The 19868-nt window shown below is 47.8% G+C and overlaps 1 protein-coding gene across 2 annotated transcripts in view; it reads right to left on the bottom strand.

Moving 5' to 3' along the window:
• Btbd9 (BTB domain containing 9) overlaps window positions 1-19868 on the bottom strand; it is a 398183-nt gene that overhangs the window by 15411 nt on the left and 362904 nt on the right. For both annotated transcript variants that reach the window (XM_076858778.1, XM_076858777.1), the window contains exon 10: window positions 3671-3749. In XM_076858778.1, coding sequence (XP_076714893.1) covers window positions 3671-3749 — 79 coding nt within the window. The remainder of the gene's footprint in view (window positions 1-3670; window positions 3750-19868) is intronic.

The following is a 19868-nucleotide window of genomic DNA, read 5'->3' as shown; positions in this document are numbered from 1 at the left end:
GGAGAAGCCTGGGCCTCCACAGCCCGCCAGGCTGCTGGCTGATGCCCGAGAGCCAGCTGATGAAGGGAAAAGGGGAAAACCACCGTGGAGCCCACAGATGCCAGCCCCTCTGGAGGCCTGGCCCACCAGAGCAAGACGGGCGTGACCCACGGTGGGCAAGAGCCCAAGCTGTCTGGGCTCAGAAGCCGGTTCCACTCATGGCTGGGCATGTGCCCTCGGCTACTCCAATAGCACCCGGATGGCAGGAGGTCACGGCGGTCAACTCCCTGGGCTCCTGGCCATGGTCTCTCTGAAGAGCAGGCAGCTCTGGCCATTGACACTTTCTCTGGGCCACTTTCTACCTTTTGTGGAAACAGCTCCCACCTCCCAGAAAGCTCTTCCACTCCCAGAAGCACTCCACGCAGGGCTCCCCGCACCACCCCACCACTGCAGTGTCTGCAGCAAGCAGACCTACCTGGGGACGTGGCAAATGGCTCATCTTTTACACACAGTTTCCCCTCTCAACTCCCTCTATATTCCTGGCAATTTGCACGAAGCCTCTGGGTTCACAAACACCCAGTAGCTAAAAGGGAACAAGTCCTGGCTCTGCCTGAAATGACAGCCGCGACAACTGACTGCGTTTCTGGGTTCCCCAGACACACTGCTGAAACCCTAATGCCCAGTGGACTGGTAGTAAAAGGCAGAAACTTTGGGGTGGTCAGGTTTAGATGAGGTGATGAGGGTGGAGCCCCTTGATAGGACCAGTGTCCTTACATGAAGGAGAAGGGCGGTGAGAGTTCATCATACTCTGAGTGCCTTCGCCAAGGAAGGCCAGTGAGGGTGGGGACAGGAAGAGGACCCCCCTTGAAGTACCAGACCTTGCCGACAGTCTGACCTCACATTTCCAGCCGGTGGAGCTGGGAGAAACTAACATCTGCTGCTCAGGCCCCACGGACGTGTTCTGCTCCCGCGGCCCGGGCTAAGAGCCACTGGCATCGCCTGGCAACCAAGTGGAGACAGACTGCGGAAAGCCTGCAACCCTGCCCTCCAGGCCACCCCCCCACAGTGAGAAAGAGGTGCTTGGACCCCTATTTCTGATGGCACAGTTCTGCTCCCATGGAACCACACATCGGGACTGTCCTGGACTCCCACCCCAGTATCCTTTCCCTGGCTGTGCCCATGCGGCAGCGAGCACCTTCCTGTCAGGCATCTCAGTTTTCCTCTAGCGCTGTTTCCCAGGAGTCCTGCCCAGCCTGCCAGACGCATCCTCCTTCGCAGGAAGCAGCCCGTCCCTTCTACCTCTGGGCTGCCGCTTCTCTAAGGCAGATGACACTGCTTCTTCCAAAGGATGTCCCAGAACCTCGGAACAGCTACAGATAGCTACATCCCTGACACCCTGGGAAACCAACTTTATCACGTCCTCCTGTGTGCTCTGAGGACGGACGGTGTGGACCTTGTGTCCTCCCATGTGCTCTGAGGATGGTGCAGCTTATGGATCTTCTCTTATGGTCCTGTTCATCATTTATTTTATGATTTCCAGTTGGAAACACCATGTTGAGGCTTTATTTTCCTGATCAATAACGGATTCAATAAGGCAATGAGCAAGTTACTCATCAGACTTATGAGACGGACCGCCATGTCACTAGTGCCTGCTGGCCAGCCATGCAAACTGATTGGCATCATCTTCACCCAAGGGACAAGGGTCCTGGATATTTTTGGGAAATTCCTCATGGAAAAGAGGTTTTGCATGCCAACTTTAGAGCCTTGTCTAGGAAGATATTCTCCATCAAGAACAGCTTTGAAATAAAATGTTCAAGGTTCTTTTTTCATTTCTTTGGCCCCAGAGGTGATGAGGCTGGGACTGAGTTCAGGCCTGGAAGAGACCCTGGCTAGGCCATAAAGTGAATTATGTGTACTATAAAGTGAATTATACTAGAAGTAAAGATTGCAAATGAAAAATATTTAATTTTAATTTTAATAGTTCAATATGTTACCTGTAAAAATAAATTTCAGTTTTTCTCAAATTTAGTAAGTAACACATAATTAATGTAGCTTAAGTAGTAAGAAAAACTGGAAATTTATTGGCAGAATTATTACAATATTATTGGTTAGGAATCAAATGTATATTAAAATGTAGATTAAAAATTTATTTTTGTTACATCACAAAGTAAGAAAAAAGTGCTTTTATGACTTGATGCTTAGAATTTTTGATTTTTGCTTTTAAAAATAACAATTAGTTTACTACTATAATTTTCAGGTTTGTTTTAAAATGAAGAGACAAGAGAAAAAACCTGAGGTGTATAAAATATACAGCCAGTGTATTTTAACTGTAGGAAACCTGTCCTGTACTCCAAGAAACTCAGGAGGCTTAGGCAGGAGGATTGCAAGTTTGAGGCCAGCTTTGGCTACTTAGCTAGACTATGTCTCAAAATTAAAAAATAAAAAGAACTGGGAGGTATATAGCTCAATGGTTAAGAGCTCCTGGGTTCAAACCCCAGTACCCAAATAAATAAATAAATAAATAAATAAAAATAATGCAATAGTTTAGGTTAATTTGGGTGCCCCCACTTTTTTTTTTTTTTTTAATAAAATGATCCATGGCCACAGTGTGTTTCCTGCAGAGAGGAGCCTGTAAACAAGCTCTGGAAAATCCTGATTCCACAAACACAATGCATGAGCTAGGCCAGCTCTGTAAACAGGCAGGGCCAGTTGCAAGATGAAAATGCAGAGCCTTGTGTTCAAAAGGTAGGAAAAGTGATCACCCTCTTCCGGCCTCGCTTACCCTGCCATCCTTGTATTTGCTACTTGCTCCACGGGAACGCCCTCAGACCATCACAGCCCCTCGTGGTGTCCAGGGCCCTATCCAGTGACTAGCACTAGGAATCGCACCAGAACCCAACCCTCCAGCACCCATGCCAGGGCCCAGGGAGCTTGTGGCTGAGAGCCAGGCCTGGGAAGGCAAGAAGTGGCAGGAGGTGGAGTAGGAGAGCCTTGGGCGCGCGCTCCACTGACCTCTAGGGCTCCACAAAACAGGACTCAAAGGTCAAAACAACAAAGACTTTAAGGTGGTGCTGCAGAGCACCAGGCCCAGACATGGGGCCCCAGGCCACTGCTCTGGTGGACACCCACGAAGCCACCAGAACTGAGACTGAGAAAGGTGCACAATAGAGGGAAATTAGGATCATTCCCACTTTCATGCTTTTTTCTCATTTACCTCCTGAATTTCCACATTGTTACCCCCTTACATGTCACGTCTTTGACCAGCAGTCCCTTCAGTGGGGCACACCACATGTGGGACGAGGACATCAAATGAGAAATAAGCACATGATGCGAACAGCACATCCATATTCTGGACACCACACTCAGAGTGCTAAGGGCCCCCATGAACCCCGTCATCTGCAGGGCTAAGGACTCTGAGAGGAGGGACAGGCCGCCTGACCTCTCCAGGGCTCTGTGATGGCGGGTTCTGCAAGGGGGCGGGAGGAATAAGCAGAGCAGTAGGTGCTGGCTTCGTTTGCTAGTGAAGGCACAGCTAGGCGCGATCACAACAGCCCCATGGGCCAGAGCGGGGCTTTCTTCTGCACCGAGCTGTGGGGACAGCAGGCCATTAGCAGGCAAAGCCAACGGTTCCCCTCAGCTCGGTGCACCACTTACCGAGGGCACGGCGCTGCTCATGGAAAGAGGCCCTTACCTCATTTGCTGTGTTGTGTGTTCCAACGATTCGGATGAAGGAGGCAGGCTGCCTTTCAAAAGTCACCGACTGCCAGGACCTGCGAGAGCAAACAGAACCGTTGGCCTGGTTACACGGCGCAATTGACCCATGCTGGTGGCCCTGTCCATGAGGGGGGCCTCCCAGCCTGGGTGCTTGTGCAGTAGGAAGGGTGGGGGTTGTAGGAAGGGTGGCAGTCGAGAGGCAGGAACATACAGTGCCCCACTCAGACCAACATCTCATCAAAGAGGGCACCCCATACCCTGAGATTGGCACTTAGGATTTTTATAAAGCCCTCTAAAAATGAACACCAAGTGTAGGCCATGTCTGATGGGACAAGAGTGTAGCAAAATATAAACACAATTAGGGTGATGTGAGCTCATAAAATACATTTCCTCATCCATAAAATAGGATGGGATGGTGACCCAGAGGGCCGTGGGCAGAATGACCAGGACAACTCATCGGATGTTGTTGGGGGGGGGGGGCAGGTCCTCAAGGTTCCGGGAGGAGAGTTTCGCAGCAGGGCAGCAGGGCATGGGTGGGCAAGCCCAGAACTTGGGCTTAGAGCAGCGGGCCACTCACTATGGTGCCATAGAGGGCACCTGGGGGCAGGCGGGGCTCCCCAGGCCTCCAGCTTTCCCATTTCCAAAGCCTGGCCTGGCTCTGGGAGCTCTCAGAAGCAAACCCAGTATTTTAAAGGCAACTCTGCTCTGATCAGCCTGGGCAGGGCCACTCCTTTAAAAGCCAGCAGAGCAGGCCCCAAACAAACTCGGAGAGGAGGAACTTGGCTCTTGGCTAGTGCCTAGCAGCTCATCAGAATGCGCTGGAGGAGCACGAGGCACCCACGACCGTAAACTCCAATAATATTTTCTATAATAAACGTGAGGAGTTCACAGTCGTTGCCATCCCTCCTCCGTTCACACAGTGGAAATGCCAGCTGCCGCGAAGCTGTTTCCTGTAATTGTCTAATTACCAAGGAACGCTAGCAAAGGAAATATATGTATTTGCAGTTTGTTTTCCCCTCTTGTTTCAGGTGTTCCATCTTCCCTCTCACTACCAAACTCCCACTAAGATTGATTCACTGCTGCCTGGACACCAGTCCTCTTAAGGTCATTAAAAAGTCGTTACCATCCTGTGTGCAAAGGCTGCGCCTCTGAAAGCAGTTTTCTAAAAACAGAGTAAGAAAAATCGCTCTCCTTGTGAAAACACCATTATTCATACACGAAGGTGATGCCACCTGACATCCCCAGAGCTTGCGTTCTTGCCCATTTCTTGGCAGGAGACTCTGACAAGCCTGCGGGCTGGGAGGTGTGCGAGGTCCTGGGGTTCCACAGGCCTGGCTGCCACTTTGAACTAAGTGTCCCATCCCTGTCCGTAAAAGAAGCTGATGGCACCCACCTGCCTCCCAGACCAGGAAAGGGAACAACCAGCACAAGTTACAGCCACTGTTACTGGGTTTAAGTCATCATTTCACGAGAGGATTACGGGGTGGCGGGGAGGAGCAGAGCAGATCGCATGGAGATCTTGTTCTTGGCTTTCCAGCCCTATGTCTGTCTATCTCCTAGTGATGCAGGATTTAAGGTAAGACTTTACATTTGGGAGCTCTAGGTCCTCCACAGGTGGGGCCGCCCCTCTCCCTGTGCAGTGCAGAGAGGAAGGGGCTCAGGGAGAAGTGAGGCTGGCTGTCAGTGGTCAGGGCCTCAGAGCAGCCTGGCTCCCAGCCCCCGCTTCCCACCTTCTCCCCTCCCGCAGCTCTTTTCTCCCTGCCTCAGGCTTGCTGGGGTTCAGGGCTCTGGGCAGGGCAGCAGCCTGAGTAGGAGGGAGCATTTGTGGAGTAATAAGATCAGAAGGTCTCAATTTACTACCGATCCTCCATTACGCTGCATTAATATCTAATCACATTAGAGTTCATTTTCACTAACACAGCCTGAGAGTTGAATATATGATTTCATTTTCAGCAGAAGTAGATACCAATCCTAAGACCAAAGTATCTGCAGGAAGGAAGCTGGCTGGGGGGAGGTAATGAGCGCCTCTCTCCCCAGCCACCAGATTCTATTTCCCCTGGACTTCTTTAAGACAACTGGAGAGGCTGCTCACCAGGAAAAGACAAGGTGGCTTTGGAACAGCATCACCACAACTGAGCTGCATTTGGAATCACTGTGCTTCCTCAAAGGACACCACCTCAGCTGAGATTTCACAGGGCCAGGGGACTTGGTCCAAGTAGAAGCTCAATAGCGGCTTTTAGTGAGCTTTACTGACATCTGCATAAGTATCCCAACCCACCACGCACCCAGAGTCTCTTCTTCAGTAGGCACAATTTCCAGGAAAGTTAACACAGCCTCGGCCGTGGCAGCCCTCTCAGCTCAGCACTAGGACTGGGTCCTGGGAGGAAGGCGTCTAAATAGGAGGAACGGGGTCAAAAGATAAATGTGCACTTTACTTTCAGAGTTTACCATACACTGAAAACTCCACACAGGACCATAGTCCCAACCCTGAACCTGTTAGCTCTGTAGAGGACAAAGCCTACACTTTCCTAAGGCGTGGTTTCCTCACTTGTCAATGCATCTGGAAGGAGTTCCCATGTCACCCAACGTACACGTGTACTCATAGAGGAGTGTCCATAGAAACCAATATGTCAACCAAGATCTTAACTTTGATGGAAGAACTCTGAGAATCATTTACTTTATTTTTTGACTTTTCCATACTGTTTGAATTTGGTAGAATATTTAGTATGTGCTAAAAAATGTATCTACCTTGTCTGTTGCCCAAGGATTTGACACAGATCACACGGTATGAAGCTGGTGAAAATGCAGTGCTGTGCCCTTATGGAGAGCATTTCCAGGTGACAGGAAAGGTTTTATCCTGGTCTTTCACAGACAAGGGTGCAATGGTTGAGAGCTCGGGTCCTGGAGCAAGGCTGTCTGAGTTTGAATCTCAGTTTAAACTTTCAACAGTTCTATGACCTTAGGCAAATTGCTTAACCTCTCTGGTCATCTGTAGAATGGGAATACTGAAAATAAAATATTTCTTTTATTTTTTTTTATTTGTAGAGGAACACACAATATTTTTTTATTAATTTATGATTGTTTTGTTTTGTTTTTTAATGTGGTGCTGAGGATCCAACCAGTGCCTCACACATGCTAGGCAAGCGCTCTGCCACTCAGCTCCAGCCCCCAACCCCTTAAAATATTTTTATGAAGGTTAAATACATTAACAAACGTAAAACACCCAGAACAGTGTTAACATCACTAAGTTCTAGAAAAAATTAATGAATCTGGAACAGACAAACCTGGGCCTCATCTAGGAGCCATCAAGTTTGACAGTATATGAGTCAATGACCACCAGGGGCACCCCAGGTGACTGCCATCAGCACCCATTTCTTTGAGGCAGACAGGCAGTTGGGCTTTGGAGAAATTAAACAAGAATGTGTTGATATATTCTTGAGCTTGGCACCTGCCGGGTGTGATGGGGGATCCGTGCGAGATGTACTGCCTGCCCTTAAGAAATTTATTGTCTCACCAGGGAGATTAACTATCCTTCCACAAACTAATTAGGGAACAATGCAAACAGTACAGTGGACCCAACTTACTAACTGGTGGAGTTCCAAACTTCCCTTGTAATTGGTTGTGTGGTGCCTGAAAGCAATTTTTCCAAAGAAATAGAGCTATAAATTTTGATGGGGTTCCCAGGCCCACCCACAAAACTCAATTTAACTCATAATAAGGCTGAAATATTATATATATCAAGTTTAAAAAAAGAAAATAAAATTATGTTGTTGCCATAGTAGTAATCAAGCACATCAGAAAAACAAGGGATTGAAAGCAATCTTCTCAAAGCCCCTGCTTGAGGAATGAGGATTAAATGCTGTCATGCATGTAAAGTCACAAGTCACGGGGACACAGTGGGAACACAGCAGGTGGCTGCTGAAGGTGAGGGAAGGGGCCCAGCGAGTCAGACCACGCAGACCACGTCTGGGTCCCTAGACAAGCTATAGGGTAGGTGGGCAGCCAGCAGGAGCCCCGCCCAGAGATGAGGCACCAGGCAGAGAAGATGGGCCATCTGCGCAGCATCCCAGAGCAGCCAGGTGTACAGTCGAGACCGAAGCAGGATTTAGTGTCTGTTAGTTTGTGTTCTTTCCACCAAAGAACAATGAAGAACTTTCAGATAATGTGGCTGGGAGTTGGGGGCCACTGACTACTCACTGTCTCCTGGTTTTTTTTTTAAACATTTTTTTGGTTGTATATAGACACAATACCTTTTATGTATTTATGTGGTGCTGAGGATCAAACCTAGTGCCTCACGCGTGCTAGGCAAGAGCTCTGCCACTGAGCCCCATCCCCATCCCCTGGGTTTTATTCTCCTTGGCCCTAGAGTATTAGTGATGCCTCACTCACAGGTGGGTCACGACTCCAGGGCTGGGGATGACAGTGGCCAGAACCATGGGGATCCCACATAAGTGGATCACAAGCCAACCACAGGCCAGCGACTGGCTCCTGGAGTCTCATTTCCTGTATGGTTCCTGGGGAGACCACAGGATCAAACCTAGTGCCTCACGCGTGCTAGGCAAGAGCACAGGGTCAGATGGATTCCCCAAGACACACAGGAACACAGCTCATGGGGAAAGCACAGTGTCTGCTGGCGAGCACCAGTATGTCTTTTTTTCTTTTCCTCAATGGTGCTAGAGATGAAACCCAGGCCCTTACACAGCCCCACTAGCATGTCTTTATGTCCTCTCCTGTGGGGACCTGCATGGCAGGCGCTCTTCCACAGAGAGGTGAGTCAGGGAGATGGATCCCAACACAGAGGCTGCACTGAGAAGCGAGGTCCAGGACCCCGAGCAAATGTGGGATGGCACACTCAAAGCTACACATTCTCCACGAAATGTACATGCTTGTTAAATATTCTTAAATATTCTGGAAGTATATGTGCTCAATTTGTGACAGCGGTGGTCTCAGAGGAGAGGGAGGGAAGGGAACAAAGGAGACTTCAGCACTAACTGGAATGTCTCATTGCTTTGATTAAAATAAAAGAGACTTGAAGTGTATGTGAAAAATACCAACTACGGTCAATTCTGGGGATGAGGACGTGACTGAATGTTATATCACTTTTTATTCCTTATGTATTTTAAACAGCTCTTGAAATAAAGAGGGGGAGGAGAGAAGAAAGAGATCAAAACAGTTTCTGTGTTTGTGTGTGAAGGAACTTGCCAGAGGTAGAATTAACCAAACTGCAATTATAAAAATCTGGGGAAAGTGGAGCTGGTCCTCTGGTAGGGCTGTGGATTTTCCAGGTGGCACTGCTGGCTGGAGACAGCTGCACCTTTGTCTGAGGAAGCAGAGGACGGGGGAGTCCTCAGATGGGGAGGACCTGCACTTGCCATCCTGAGGCCCCAGAGCCCTCCCCCAGTGGCCCAATGCCGACCACACAGGCCAGAGCTCGCCCAGCGTGGCTCTCTAAGCCCCATTCTGCTTCCTCCTGTGGGACCTGTGCCAAAGGGTCTGGAAACTTAGTGACTGTGCTGTATATGCTATGAGAGAATGCCAACGCCAGAGCCTTCTGTGGAATACCTGAGCAACCCTGGGAAGAGGGAGACAGGAAGTGTCTGTGTGCCCGAAGCCAGACTGGCAGTTAAACATGGCTAAGTAAACCGATGGCTTAATCTTTGTCCCCTCCACTGAATAGGTGGTGAAGAAGTTTAATGTACCATTCACATCAAATATGCACGCTTTACACACACACACACACACACACACACACACACACCACAAAACAAAGAGGAAGGATGAGGAAATCCAACCATCTGGCTGACACCTGGGGGAGAAGGCTGTGACAGAGTGGGGACTCACTGCAGACCCTGGGGAGGTTCAGGCCCTTGAGTCCCCAGCTGGCTGCACAGGCGGGTGAGCAGGGGCAGCACCGGAGGACTGGCTGAAGGCTGGTCAAAGGAGCAGATGCACTCGCCCACCACCTACTTCCTGCACAGTGGGGTGAGCCCCCCTCTGCCTTGGCAAGAGAGACATTTCACTCTGAAGGCCTTGGACAGAGAAAGGCTGGAATCCAGGGAGCGTAGGCACAGCGGAGGCCGGGGCCCTGCGGCAGCTGAGCAAAGAAGTTACACTGAGTGGCCATCCCAGGTGGGGAGACTCTCAGGCCCCATCCTCCCTCCCCCTTTAGGCCCCAAGACCCAGACTCAGACCCTGGCAGGAGACTGGAGGAAAGACCTAAAGGTGCTGGCCCCCGTTCCAGCTCTCTGCCCTGCCCTCCTTCCACAGGTAAATGATGACTGGGTGCTCACTGGAAATTGGCTGTGGGGACAGAGCAGAGAGCAAAGTCCCTGCCCCCAGGAGCCTACATGCCAGTGGAGGGAGACAGGCTGAGCACTTAAAGATGCTACAGGGAAGCAGAAAGCAGGTGAGCAGGGAGAGCAACGCTGTTGGTGTAACAGACCCAAGGACAGTCTCTGGAAAGTGGCATCTGAGCGGAGACCTGAAGCCAGTGGAGGAGCTGGCCAGGCAGAGCTCCAAGAGCACTTCAGTAAGGAGGATCGAAAGCCAGGGGGTGCTGACCTGTGTGATGGGGTCCCCCAGTGACACCCCATCCCTGCCTGATAACCCTCAGGAAAGCCCACATCCCAACCACGAAGCTTCCAGCCAGCTTTGTCAAAGTCTAAGGTTCAAAGGTGAACAGCTCACCAAGGATCATCAAAGAAAGACTCTACATGAAAGAGGAAGACGGAAAGTAAACAGAATAAGACTATTCCAGGACACAGATACAATTTAGTAGGCAAAATAAAACTTTAGAAAAAAACCTGCTATCCTCTGAAAGATAAAAGAAAGGATCATTGTACCTTTGAAATGAGAATAAAATGATACAAAAAAAGGAACATTTTGAAAATAAGAAAGGGCTCCTGTAAATTAAAACTATGAGCTGAAATAAATAATTCAACAAAAGGGTTAGAAAGCTTAAGTGGAGGCTGGTTGTGGTGGTGCACGCCTGTGAGCCCAGCTACTCAGGAGGCTGAGTCAGGAGAATGGTAAGTTCAAGGCCAGCCTGGCAACTTAGTGACACCCTGTCCCAAAATAACAAGGGCTGGGGATGCAGTTCAGTGGTCCAGTACACACACACACACACACACACACACACACACACACCTAGGTGGAAGAATTTTACCAACATGTCAAAATGACAAAGAAAAAAGGAGAAAGAAGGAGAAGCTCAAACTAGGAGACCCACCTCTCAAATGAGATGTTCCAGTAAGAAAGAGCAGAGAAAATATGAGCTAAGAAACTGCCAAAGGCACGTGAGAATGCTTCCCAGATACGAAGGACTTAAGGTTCCAAGTTACAGAGTGCGCCAAGTAGCCACCATGATGAAGGAGAAATGATCCAGAGAGGAGAAATGATCCAGAGAGAAGCCTGTTGTGGAACTGAGGCATTTCAGAAGACCTTAAGTGGGGCTGGGGCTGGGGCTGGGCTCCGTGGTAGCACGCTCCTAGCATGGGCAAGGCCCTGGGTTCGATCCTCAGCATCACATAAAAAATAAATAAATTAAATAAAGGTATTGAGTCTAACTACAACCAAAAAATAAATATTAAAAAAAAAAGAAGAAGACGACCTTACGTGCTTCAGGAAGGGAGAAAGCAGGCGAGCACAGAGACCCAAGGATCAGATTCATGGGAGAGTCTCCAAAAACAAGGCTGGGAGTTAGAAGATATTGGAACATTTCCTTCCAAATGCTGAGGGAAAATTAGTTCCTTTCCAGAGAGCTATTCCCAGCAAAGTACCAGTTAGGTGTGGGACAGAATGAAGAAACTCTCATTTAAGCATGAATCTCTAAAAATTTACCTCCAAAGCATTCCTAGGAAACTACCAGAAAAAGTGCCTCGCCAAAGCAAAGCACTAAACCAAGGCAAAGGAAAGATAAGAAATCCAGGCATGGAGCAGAGGAAGGAGAACTCCTTGGGAGCTGGGATGGGAAGCCCCAGGAGGAGAGCAGTGCAGGGCTAGGGAGTGACCAGGCCCCCTCCAGGACTGAGGACTCCAGGCACGAAAGAACTGATTCACCATGTGCATCGGACCAAATCCAGAGAAACTATGCTCCTCTAACAAAAGATAGGTGGAAGAACCAGCAATAAGTACGTAGAAAATCAACAAATAACAGGCATACAGAAAATGAAGCTAAATTTTTTCCTCTAAGAAAAAGAAAAAAAAGGAAGGTGATCACAGTGTAGCGCGTGGCATGGCTCTGAACTATAGTAAGATGCCACCCTAATGCCCACCCTGATTTGATACAAACAAAAGCTGTAAACAAGGGCAAGGGGAGAGAAGAGCTGGTGTATGCTTGCCAGAGGTCTTCCAAAGTAGCAAGACAACAGATGATTTTGGTAATGAAATTAAGACATAGCAGACACAAGTATACAGTTTAGAAATATGAAAATACAGATAAAAAAGGTCTATAATATTTGCCTGACAATCTTCCAGTCTGATCAGTTGTTATGCTGGACAAAAAACGGGGGACACAGGCACTTTGACACATTTGCCAGAGGAAGTGTGAACTGACAGACTCCCCAGTAGCAAAATGTGAAATGCATAGTCCCTGAGAGCCAGCTCCTCACCTGGCCTCAGTTTCTGCCAGGCTCCCAGTGTGCCCCGCCAGCAGGACAGGGATGGCACTGCAGCCCTGTTCGAGCAGCAGAACAGAAGCAATCTAAATGCTTGTCACTGGTGACTGGTTAAGTAGAAGATGGCACATCCCTGCTGTCCACATCATAAAAGACTATGCAGCAGGAGGGGGAGTCAGAGGGAAAGACAAAGGACCTTCAAGGTAGAGAAACCTTTGTATTAAAGAAAAAAAAAAGGAAGCCAGGAACAGTAGCACATGCCTGTAATCCCAGTGACTCAGGAGGCTGAGACAGAAGAACTAAGAGTTCAAAGCCAGCTTTAGCAATTTAGCAAGGCCCTAAGCAACTCAGCAAGACCCTGCCTCTAAGTAAGATACAAAAAGGGCTGGGGATGTTGCTCAGTGGTTAAGCACCCCCGAGTTCAGTCCCTGGTACCAAAAAGAAAGGAGCCCACATGCCCAAACCATACATTGGAGAAAAGAGAGCCCCTTCAACAAGTGGTGCTGGGAAAACTGGAAATCCATATGCAACAAAACAAAACTAAACCCCTATCTCTTACCATGCACTAAACTCAACTCAAAGTGGATCAAGGACCTAGGAATTAAACCAGAGACACTGCGTCTTTTAGAACAAAAATTAGGCTCAAATCTCCATCATGTCGGGTTGGGCCCCAACTTCCTTAATAAGACTCCTATAGTGCAAGAATTAATATCAAGAAATCAATAAATGGGATGAATTCAAAATAAAGAGCTTCTTTTCAGCAAAAGAAACAATCAGTGAGGTGAATAGAGAGCCTACAATTTACCACACCCATGTCAGATAGAGCACTAATCTCTAGGATATATAAAGAACTAAAAAATCTTAACACACACACACACAACAACAACAACAACAACAACAACCCCACAAAGAACCCAATCAATAAATGGGCCAAGGAACTGAACAGACACTTCTCAGAAGAAGATATACAATCAATCTACAAATATATCAAAAAATGCTCAACATCTCTAGCAATTAGAGAAATGCAAATCAAAACTACTCTAAGATTTCATCTCACTCCAGTCAGAACAACAGCTATTAAGAATACAAACACAATAAATGTTGGCAAGGATGTGGGGGAAAAGGCACACTCATACACTGCCGGTGGGACTGCAAATTGGTTCAACTAACCTGGAAAGCAGTGTGGAGATTCCTTGGAAAGCAGTATGGTCAAATGGAACAACCATTTGACCCAGGAATCCCACTCCTAGGTCTATACCTAAAGGACTTAAAAAATAGCATACTACAGGGACACAGCCACATCAATGTTTATAGCAAACATTAGATAATTCATAAGAGCAAAACTGTGGAAGCAACCCAGATGCCCTTCAATAGATGAATGAATAAAGAAACTGTGGTATATATACATACAATGGAATATTACTCGGCATTAAAAGAGAAGAAAATCATGGCATTTGCAAGTAAATGGATGGAGTTAGAGAATATAATGCTCTATAAAGTTAGCCAATCCCAAGAAACCAAATGCAGAATGTTTTCTCTGATTTAAGGATGCTGATTCATAATGTGGTAGGGGAGCATGGGAGAATTAGATGAACTCTAGATAGGGCAAAGGGGAAAAGGGGAGGGAGGGGAAGAGAGAGAACATGGGGGTAGGAAAGAGGGTGGAATGAGATGGACATCATTGTTCTAAGTACATGTATGAAGACACGAATGGTGTGACCCTACTTTGTGTACAACCAGAGATATGAAAAATTGAGCTCTATATGTATACTATGAATTGTAGTACATTTTGTTGTCATATCTAACAAATTAAAATTTTAAAAAATGAAAAAAAAAGGAGCCCACACACATTTGTTTTAAACTATCTCTGGAAGATGAGTGAGAAAGAGACATTTCACCACCTATGGTGTGTCACTTTGAAGCCATATTAAATGTGTTTTCTTTGAATATATCTGAAAACACTTGAATACTGAATTTTTTTAAATAGGAAAAAAGAAAGAGACTGCTTTGGGGGAGTGGGACCTGGGGTAGGGAGGGGTGAGGCGGGCACTGCTGCTTTTTCTTGCGGCTCTACTGGACTGTTTAAATTATGTACATGTATATATTTGGTAAAAATTAATTTTTTTTAAAGTTTAAAAAACCCAGCATGCAGAGCCAAGAAGGGGAGTGACTGGCGAGCCATGGAAAGGTTCTGTGGGAACAGATTTATTTATAACCATGGGGAGCAGGGCTGGAAGGCAAACATGCACCTTTGGAAAAGATTCTCAAGGAGGGAGGAAATAATAAAGGCTGTCCCCTGCCAACTGAGCTTCCTGCAGCGACGCCCTCTCTAGTCGGTGGCACTGAGACGTGACGGGTATTAAAGGCCGCACTGAGCATGGGGACTCGCTGGAAGACACCTCTGACAGTTCTTTATGAGGGTCCCTCCGGTGCTGACCCCACAGCTGCCTGCTGGCCCTCCACACACGCTGCTCTTATTGTCTGCCATTGTTGTGATGGCCAAGGACCACATTCATCTCTGTAATCATATCTGAAGATGATCTATGGACTGGCGCGTGACGGAGAAAGCACTCCCACGACACTGGGTGAGGTGGGAATGACTGTGTTTTAACACCTTACACTGGGCCACATGTCCACCCGCTGGCTTTCCAAGGCAGAGCTAGAGAGGATGTCCTATGCAGCAGGGAGACCACGTCAGCCCACATCCTGTGTCTCCCCTTCCAGAGAGCTCCCTGGCCCAGATGTCTGATGCGGATCTAAAGAGACGCCTCAGTGTGCAGGCCTCTGTACCCAGGAATGTTATTCTGTATGATGCTTAATTGGATTTTATAGCACCTCACTGCCCAGAGACTTAGTGGGAGTTCTGGGCTCCTCCATTTACCCTCTTTGTCCATTCAACAACTACTTATTCAGAACCCTCTGCATGCCAGGCCTAGGAAAAATGGGACCAACCTGACTATTGACCTGAGGTAGCAGGAAAACTGTGTTAGGAGTCGCAGGCATAAGGCTCACTGAGATCAAAAGCTGTCCACAGAGGCTTATAAGACATATTTTGCTAGTTTACTGGGTATTTTTAAAAGTTGTGTTAGCTTTTAAATAAAAAATATAGATGTCCAGTTTTTCTTGAAAACTGGAAGGTCTGGCAGGAGCTGGGAGAAGTGTGACAAACTTAAGCCCTCTGGCTTCTGGTGGCCCTCCTCATTCCTGGAGGCAGCTCTGGCTGCTCCATCTATTCCTGTCACCTGCCTGGCCCAAGAAGGTGGTCAGGTTTCCACTTCAGCATTCTACAGAGCTCAGGCAGCATTAAAATGGGATGGTCTGAGCTGGGTGTGGTGGTGCAGGCCTGTAATTCCAGCTATTCTGGCAGCTAAAACAGGAGGAATCCAAGTTCAAGGCCTTAGCAGTTTAGCAAGACCCTATCTCAAAATAAAAAAAAAAAAAAATAAAAAAGGCTGGGATGATGTAGCTGAGAGGTAAAGTGTCCCTAAGGTTTAATGTTTCAGCATTTTTTAAATGAATAAATATCCTCATATAGGTCTCCATATACATCTGAATCAATCTCCTTACACTGTTGTGTTCTTGGCTTTGAGACGGGTACAATGAGGTTGGTGGAGGCACATAATGGAGGTGGCTTCCAGTTCCTGCTGCCTGCCTTCCTCTGGGCTGAGCTGAGAAGTCTGGTTCTTGCTGGACTGGCGGCTCTCCACCCTGGCTGTGCATCAGGAGCACCTGCAGAGCCTCTAAACAACTCCCCAGGCCAGTGGCAGGTGGGTCCTGCTCCAGTGCTTTTAAACTCCTCAGGTGATTCAACGTGCACCCAAGTGTGCAGGGGCTCTAGGCCCAGTTGGTGACAGAGAGGTGGGCAGAATCCAGGCACGGTAGCATATGCCTATAATCCCAGAGGCTCAGGAGGCTGAGTGAGGCTGGAGGATCACGAGTTCAAAGCCAGCCTCAGCAAAAGCGAGGCGCTGAACTATTCAATGAGACCCCGTCTCTAAATAAAATACAAAATAGGGCTGGGGATATGGCTCAGTGGTCGAGTGCCCCTGAATTCAAACCCAAGTACTAAAAAAATAAAATAAAATAAAATAAAATAAAATAAAAGAGAGAGGGAGAGAGAGGGAGAAAGAGAAGGAGGGGAAGAAGCTTGCAAGAATGGACAACTGTATCTCCTGCCCCAATTATAGTCCAACTCATCCTTCTCCCCCAACTTCCCTCCTGGGATTTTTTTTGGGGGTTGGGGGGCTGCAGCCTGCTCTCTGGCAAATGCACTTGCATTTTCTGCCGTAATATAAGCTGATGTTGGCTTTACCTGCTCTGCTCAGAGCATAATTTTCCCTTTTAGAGGAGTTTCTTCTCAAAGAGGAGGTCAGGACCCTCCCGCCAGCTCTTCACATGAGCTGAGCTGAAAGCTTCTCACCCCTGTGACAGCTACAGAAAGGTAAGTGTCCCAGGGACATACATGGAGGGTTTAGCGGGGGACTGTTTTCACACTCTCCATCTCACTCAGACCCCACCCCCAAGCTCCCCGCTCCCACACTCTGCCATACAACGCTCCTTGAGTCCCCTAAGGGGATGCAGTAATTGATGATTAGCATTCCAAAGCTTGGCTTACATCCTGCTAGCCCGTCATATTTAATTACATTTTAACTATATTCGTCTTCGATAATAGCACGAACATAATTTAGATAATTATCTCTCTCTCTCTCTTATTCTCTGACTCTGTCTGTCTCACTTAGAGCTCCTTGCAACAAAAATCACTTTCTCGGCTCAAACACATAAACAGACTCTGGGGCCAAGTGCTTTTCTCTCTCCTGCAGCCACAGCTGTGCTGGAAGCGCAATGGTTTGGAATATCATGCAGGAGCAACTCCTGTCTTTGGATTCGTGTCTGTACACAACTGGTGATGGGAGGGCGGGGAAGAGAGAGAATGTGTGTGTGTGTGTGTGTGTGTGTGTGTGTGTGTGTGTGTGAGAGAGAGAGAGAGAGAGAGAGAGAGAGAGAGAGAGACAGACACACACGTGTCTGGGCCAGAGCCTTGGTGTGGCTTGTCAATCAGATTAGTGTCTACAGAGCACTCTCTTGGTCTGGTATTTCTTTCTTATAAGGTTTAATGGTTTTCCTCACAAATTTAAACTCTGTGAAACAGTTTTAAATGTCTGGTCTTTTGAAGAGAAGTGTTCTTCCTAATAGAGTTTCTGTCACACTTGGATCTTATAATTAATGACCTTTACCCTGGCCTATTATCTGCATTCTCCAAGAGACCATCAGGTATGAGGGAGAGACCTGGGATTCTTCAGGGACAGCATGTCTTGAACACACTGCTACACATGGGTCAGAGTCCCAGGGCCCTCACACACCAAGGGGCCTCCCAGCACATCGGGGTTCCCTTGCCTCAGAGCTGCCCTCCCCTCCCCCTCAGGGCAAAAGCGACTCCACAGGAGTCTTTGCTCTTTTTTCTTTCCTTTGATACTGGGGATTGAACCCAGGGGTGCTCTACCTCAGAACTACATCCCTAGCCCTTTTTATTTTTTGAGACAGAAAGCTTCACCAAGTTGCTGAGGCTGGCCTCAAACTTGCAATCCTCCTGCCTCCCTCAGGCTCCCAAGTTGCTGGGATTCTAGGTGAGGCATTATACCCAAAGTCTTTAGGTAGGAAGATGTTATGCTGCAAATTCAAACCTTTAAGATTTTGAGCAAATAAAGGAATAAGAAATGAATTCAGATATAACTATTATTCAAGCTAAACCAGCTCAGATGTAGGGATCAAAATGAGTCTGAAAGAACTGCAAATGAACCAACTCACAAGATACAGTGTGCAGATGGGAGGTTGGGGAGTCCTCTCTCCCCCAAATTCTCCAGGCTCTGTTCATGTCCTTGAAGCTCTTGAAGGCTCCCAAAGCATGGATTTTGTATAAAACATTCACTTTGGGTCAACTGTGTCTGATACTGAAGGATTATCCATTAGCTACAGATCAGTCATCTTCTTCAGAATAAATTGGTTACTCATAAGGTTCTAAGTCAAGAGAGACAAAAGACGCTTTCTCTGCCTTCTAAAGAACCAACACTACCAAGTAGACTGTGCCTGGGGACAGGCAGTGAGAGGTTGAGCAGGAGTGTGTCTGTGCAACAAACAGATAGAGGGACCTTGTTGCCACTCATTTGGGAGGCCAAATTTCTAGCTGACCCAGGAAATACTCAGACGAAACTTCAGGAAACACGCAGTGTCCAGACCAGCATCTTGCCACCACCTTGTTAAGCCTGGCTCCCTACCGCCTGATGGGCAGAAAGGAAATCAGTGACTTGCAGACAATGATTGTAGTCACCTCGAGGCCCACAGAGAAATCAGAAAGCACTCGAGGCAGTGGCCAGGAGAGGCTGTAGAGTCCCGCCCAGGGTTGGTCCTCCCTGGAAGACAGTGGGAGGGCCTGGATAGGACTCCTTCAGAGTGAGGACTCTCGAACTGTGGCCTAGGTTCTGGGCTAATGCCCCTCCTTCCTCAGCCTGACAGCTGGGCAGGAAGATCTGGACATGTCCATGCTGAAGGGCCCACCTGGGGCCATGTGAAGTCCCTAACCAGACCAGATGGGCCTACTTTAAGCCAGGCCTGTGCTGGGTGTCAGTGGGCTGGAGAAAGGGCGAGGTAGAAGCATGAGACATGGTCCTGCATAGGCTCCAACTACCTTGATTGCTCCAGGCTGTTCAACGGGATATGCTTACTTTCCACCTTTTGGTGCCTAGCTTAAGAGCTTAGGAATTTTGCTGAAATTTGCCTGAGGTCTCCACTGACTGGCAATGGCAAAGCCAGCAGCTCAACCCCAATTCTGCCAGAAGGCCTCTCTGGAGGCTGGCAAGGGGAGAGGACAAATTCAGTCTGCTCTGCCCACAGGACTTCCTGTCCCCAGCAAACAATGTTCAACAAAGTTATTGATTTCGTGACGTAAGTGGCTCCTTTCAGCCTGTGAGGTTCAGGCCTACTCTGAAAGACTGCTGTCTCCAAGGAGAGCAGCACCTCCTCCTCCGGGGCTCCGTTCTGCCACCATCCCATACAGTCCGTCCCCACAGCACACTCCCTCCAAGACACGTGCTGGGAATGTGAGGACTAGGCATGGGCAGCAGCCAAGTTTCAAATGTTAAGAATCTGGCAATTTTGTTTCCTAGTGTTTTCAATACCACAGGGATTTAGGACACAATGAGGACTAAATGCACCCTGAATTCAGGTTTATTAAAAAAAAAAGGGGGGGGGGCTATTTTTATGGAAATTTAGGCCAAAAGCCCACACAAACAAAATCCAGCCCTAAATTCAGAACACCACAGTATAAACAACTAAGCAAGCAAGTGGCCTTCTAGAAGGATCTCCAAACATTCTCAGAATCACACCTGATCAATTTCATACCTAAAAATTACACTAAGCCCGCGGGTATTTCAGATCTGATGACACGCCAAAGTCCTTCAGCACCTAACACTGGGAAGATAGTCCATAAAAACTTTAAAAATAGACTCCCCCTTTCAGCCATTAAGGACCTGATATTTGCAGCTTAACAGATAAGAAATTGGGAAC

The sequence above is a fragment of the Callospermophilus lateralis genome, chromosome 6, assembly GCF_048772815.1.
Source record: "Callospermophilus lateralis isolate mCalLat2 chromosome 6, mCalLat2.hap1, whole genome shotgun sequence".
Lineage (NCBI taxonomy): Eukaryota > Metazoa > Chordata > Mammalia > Rodentia > Sciuridae > Callospermophilus > Callospermophilus lateralis.
This window is presented reverse-complemented; position numbering and strand designations above follow the sequence as displayed.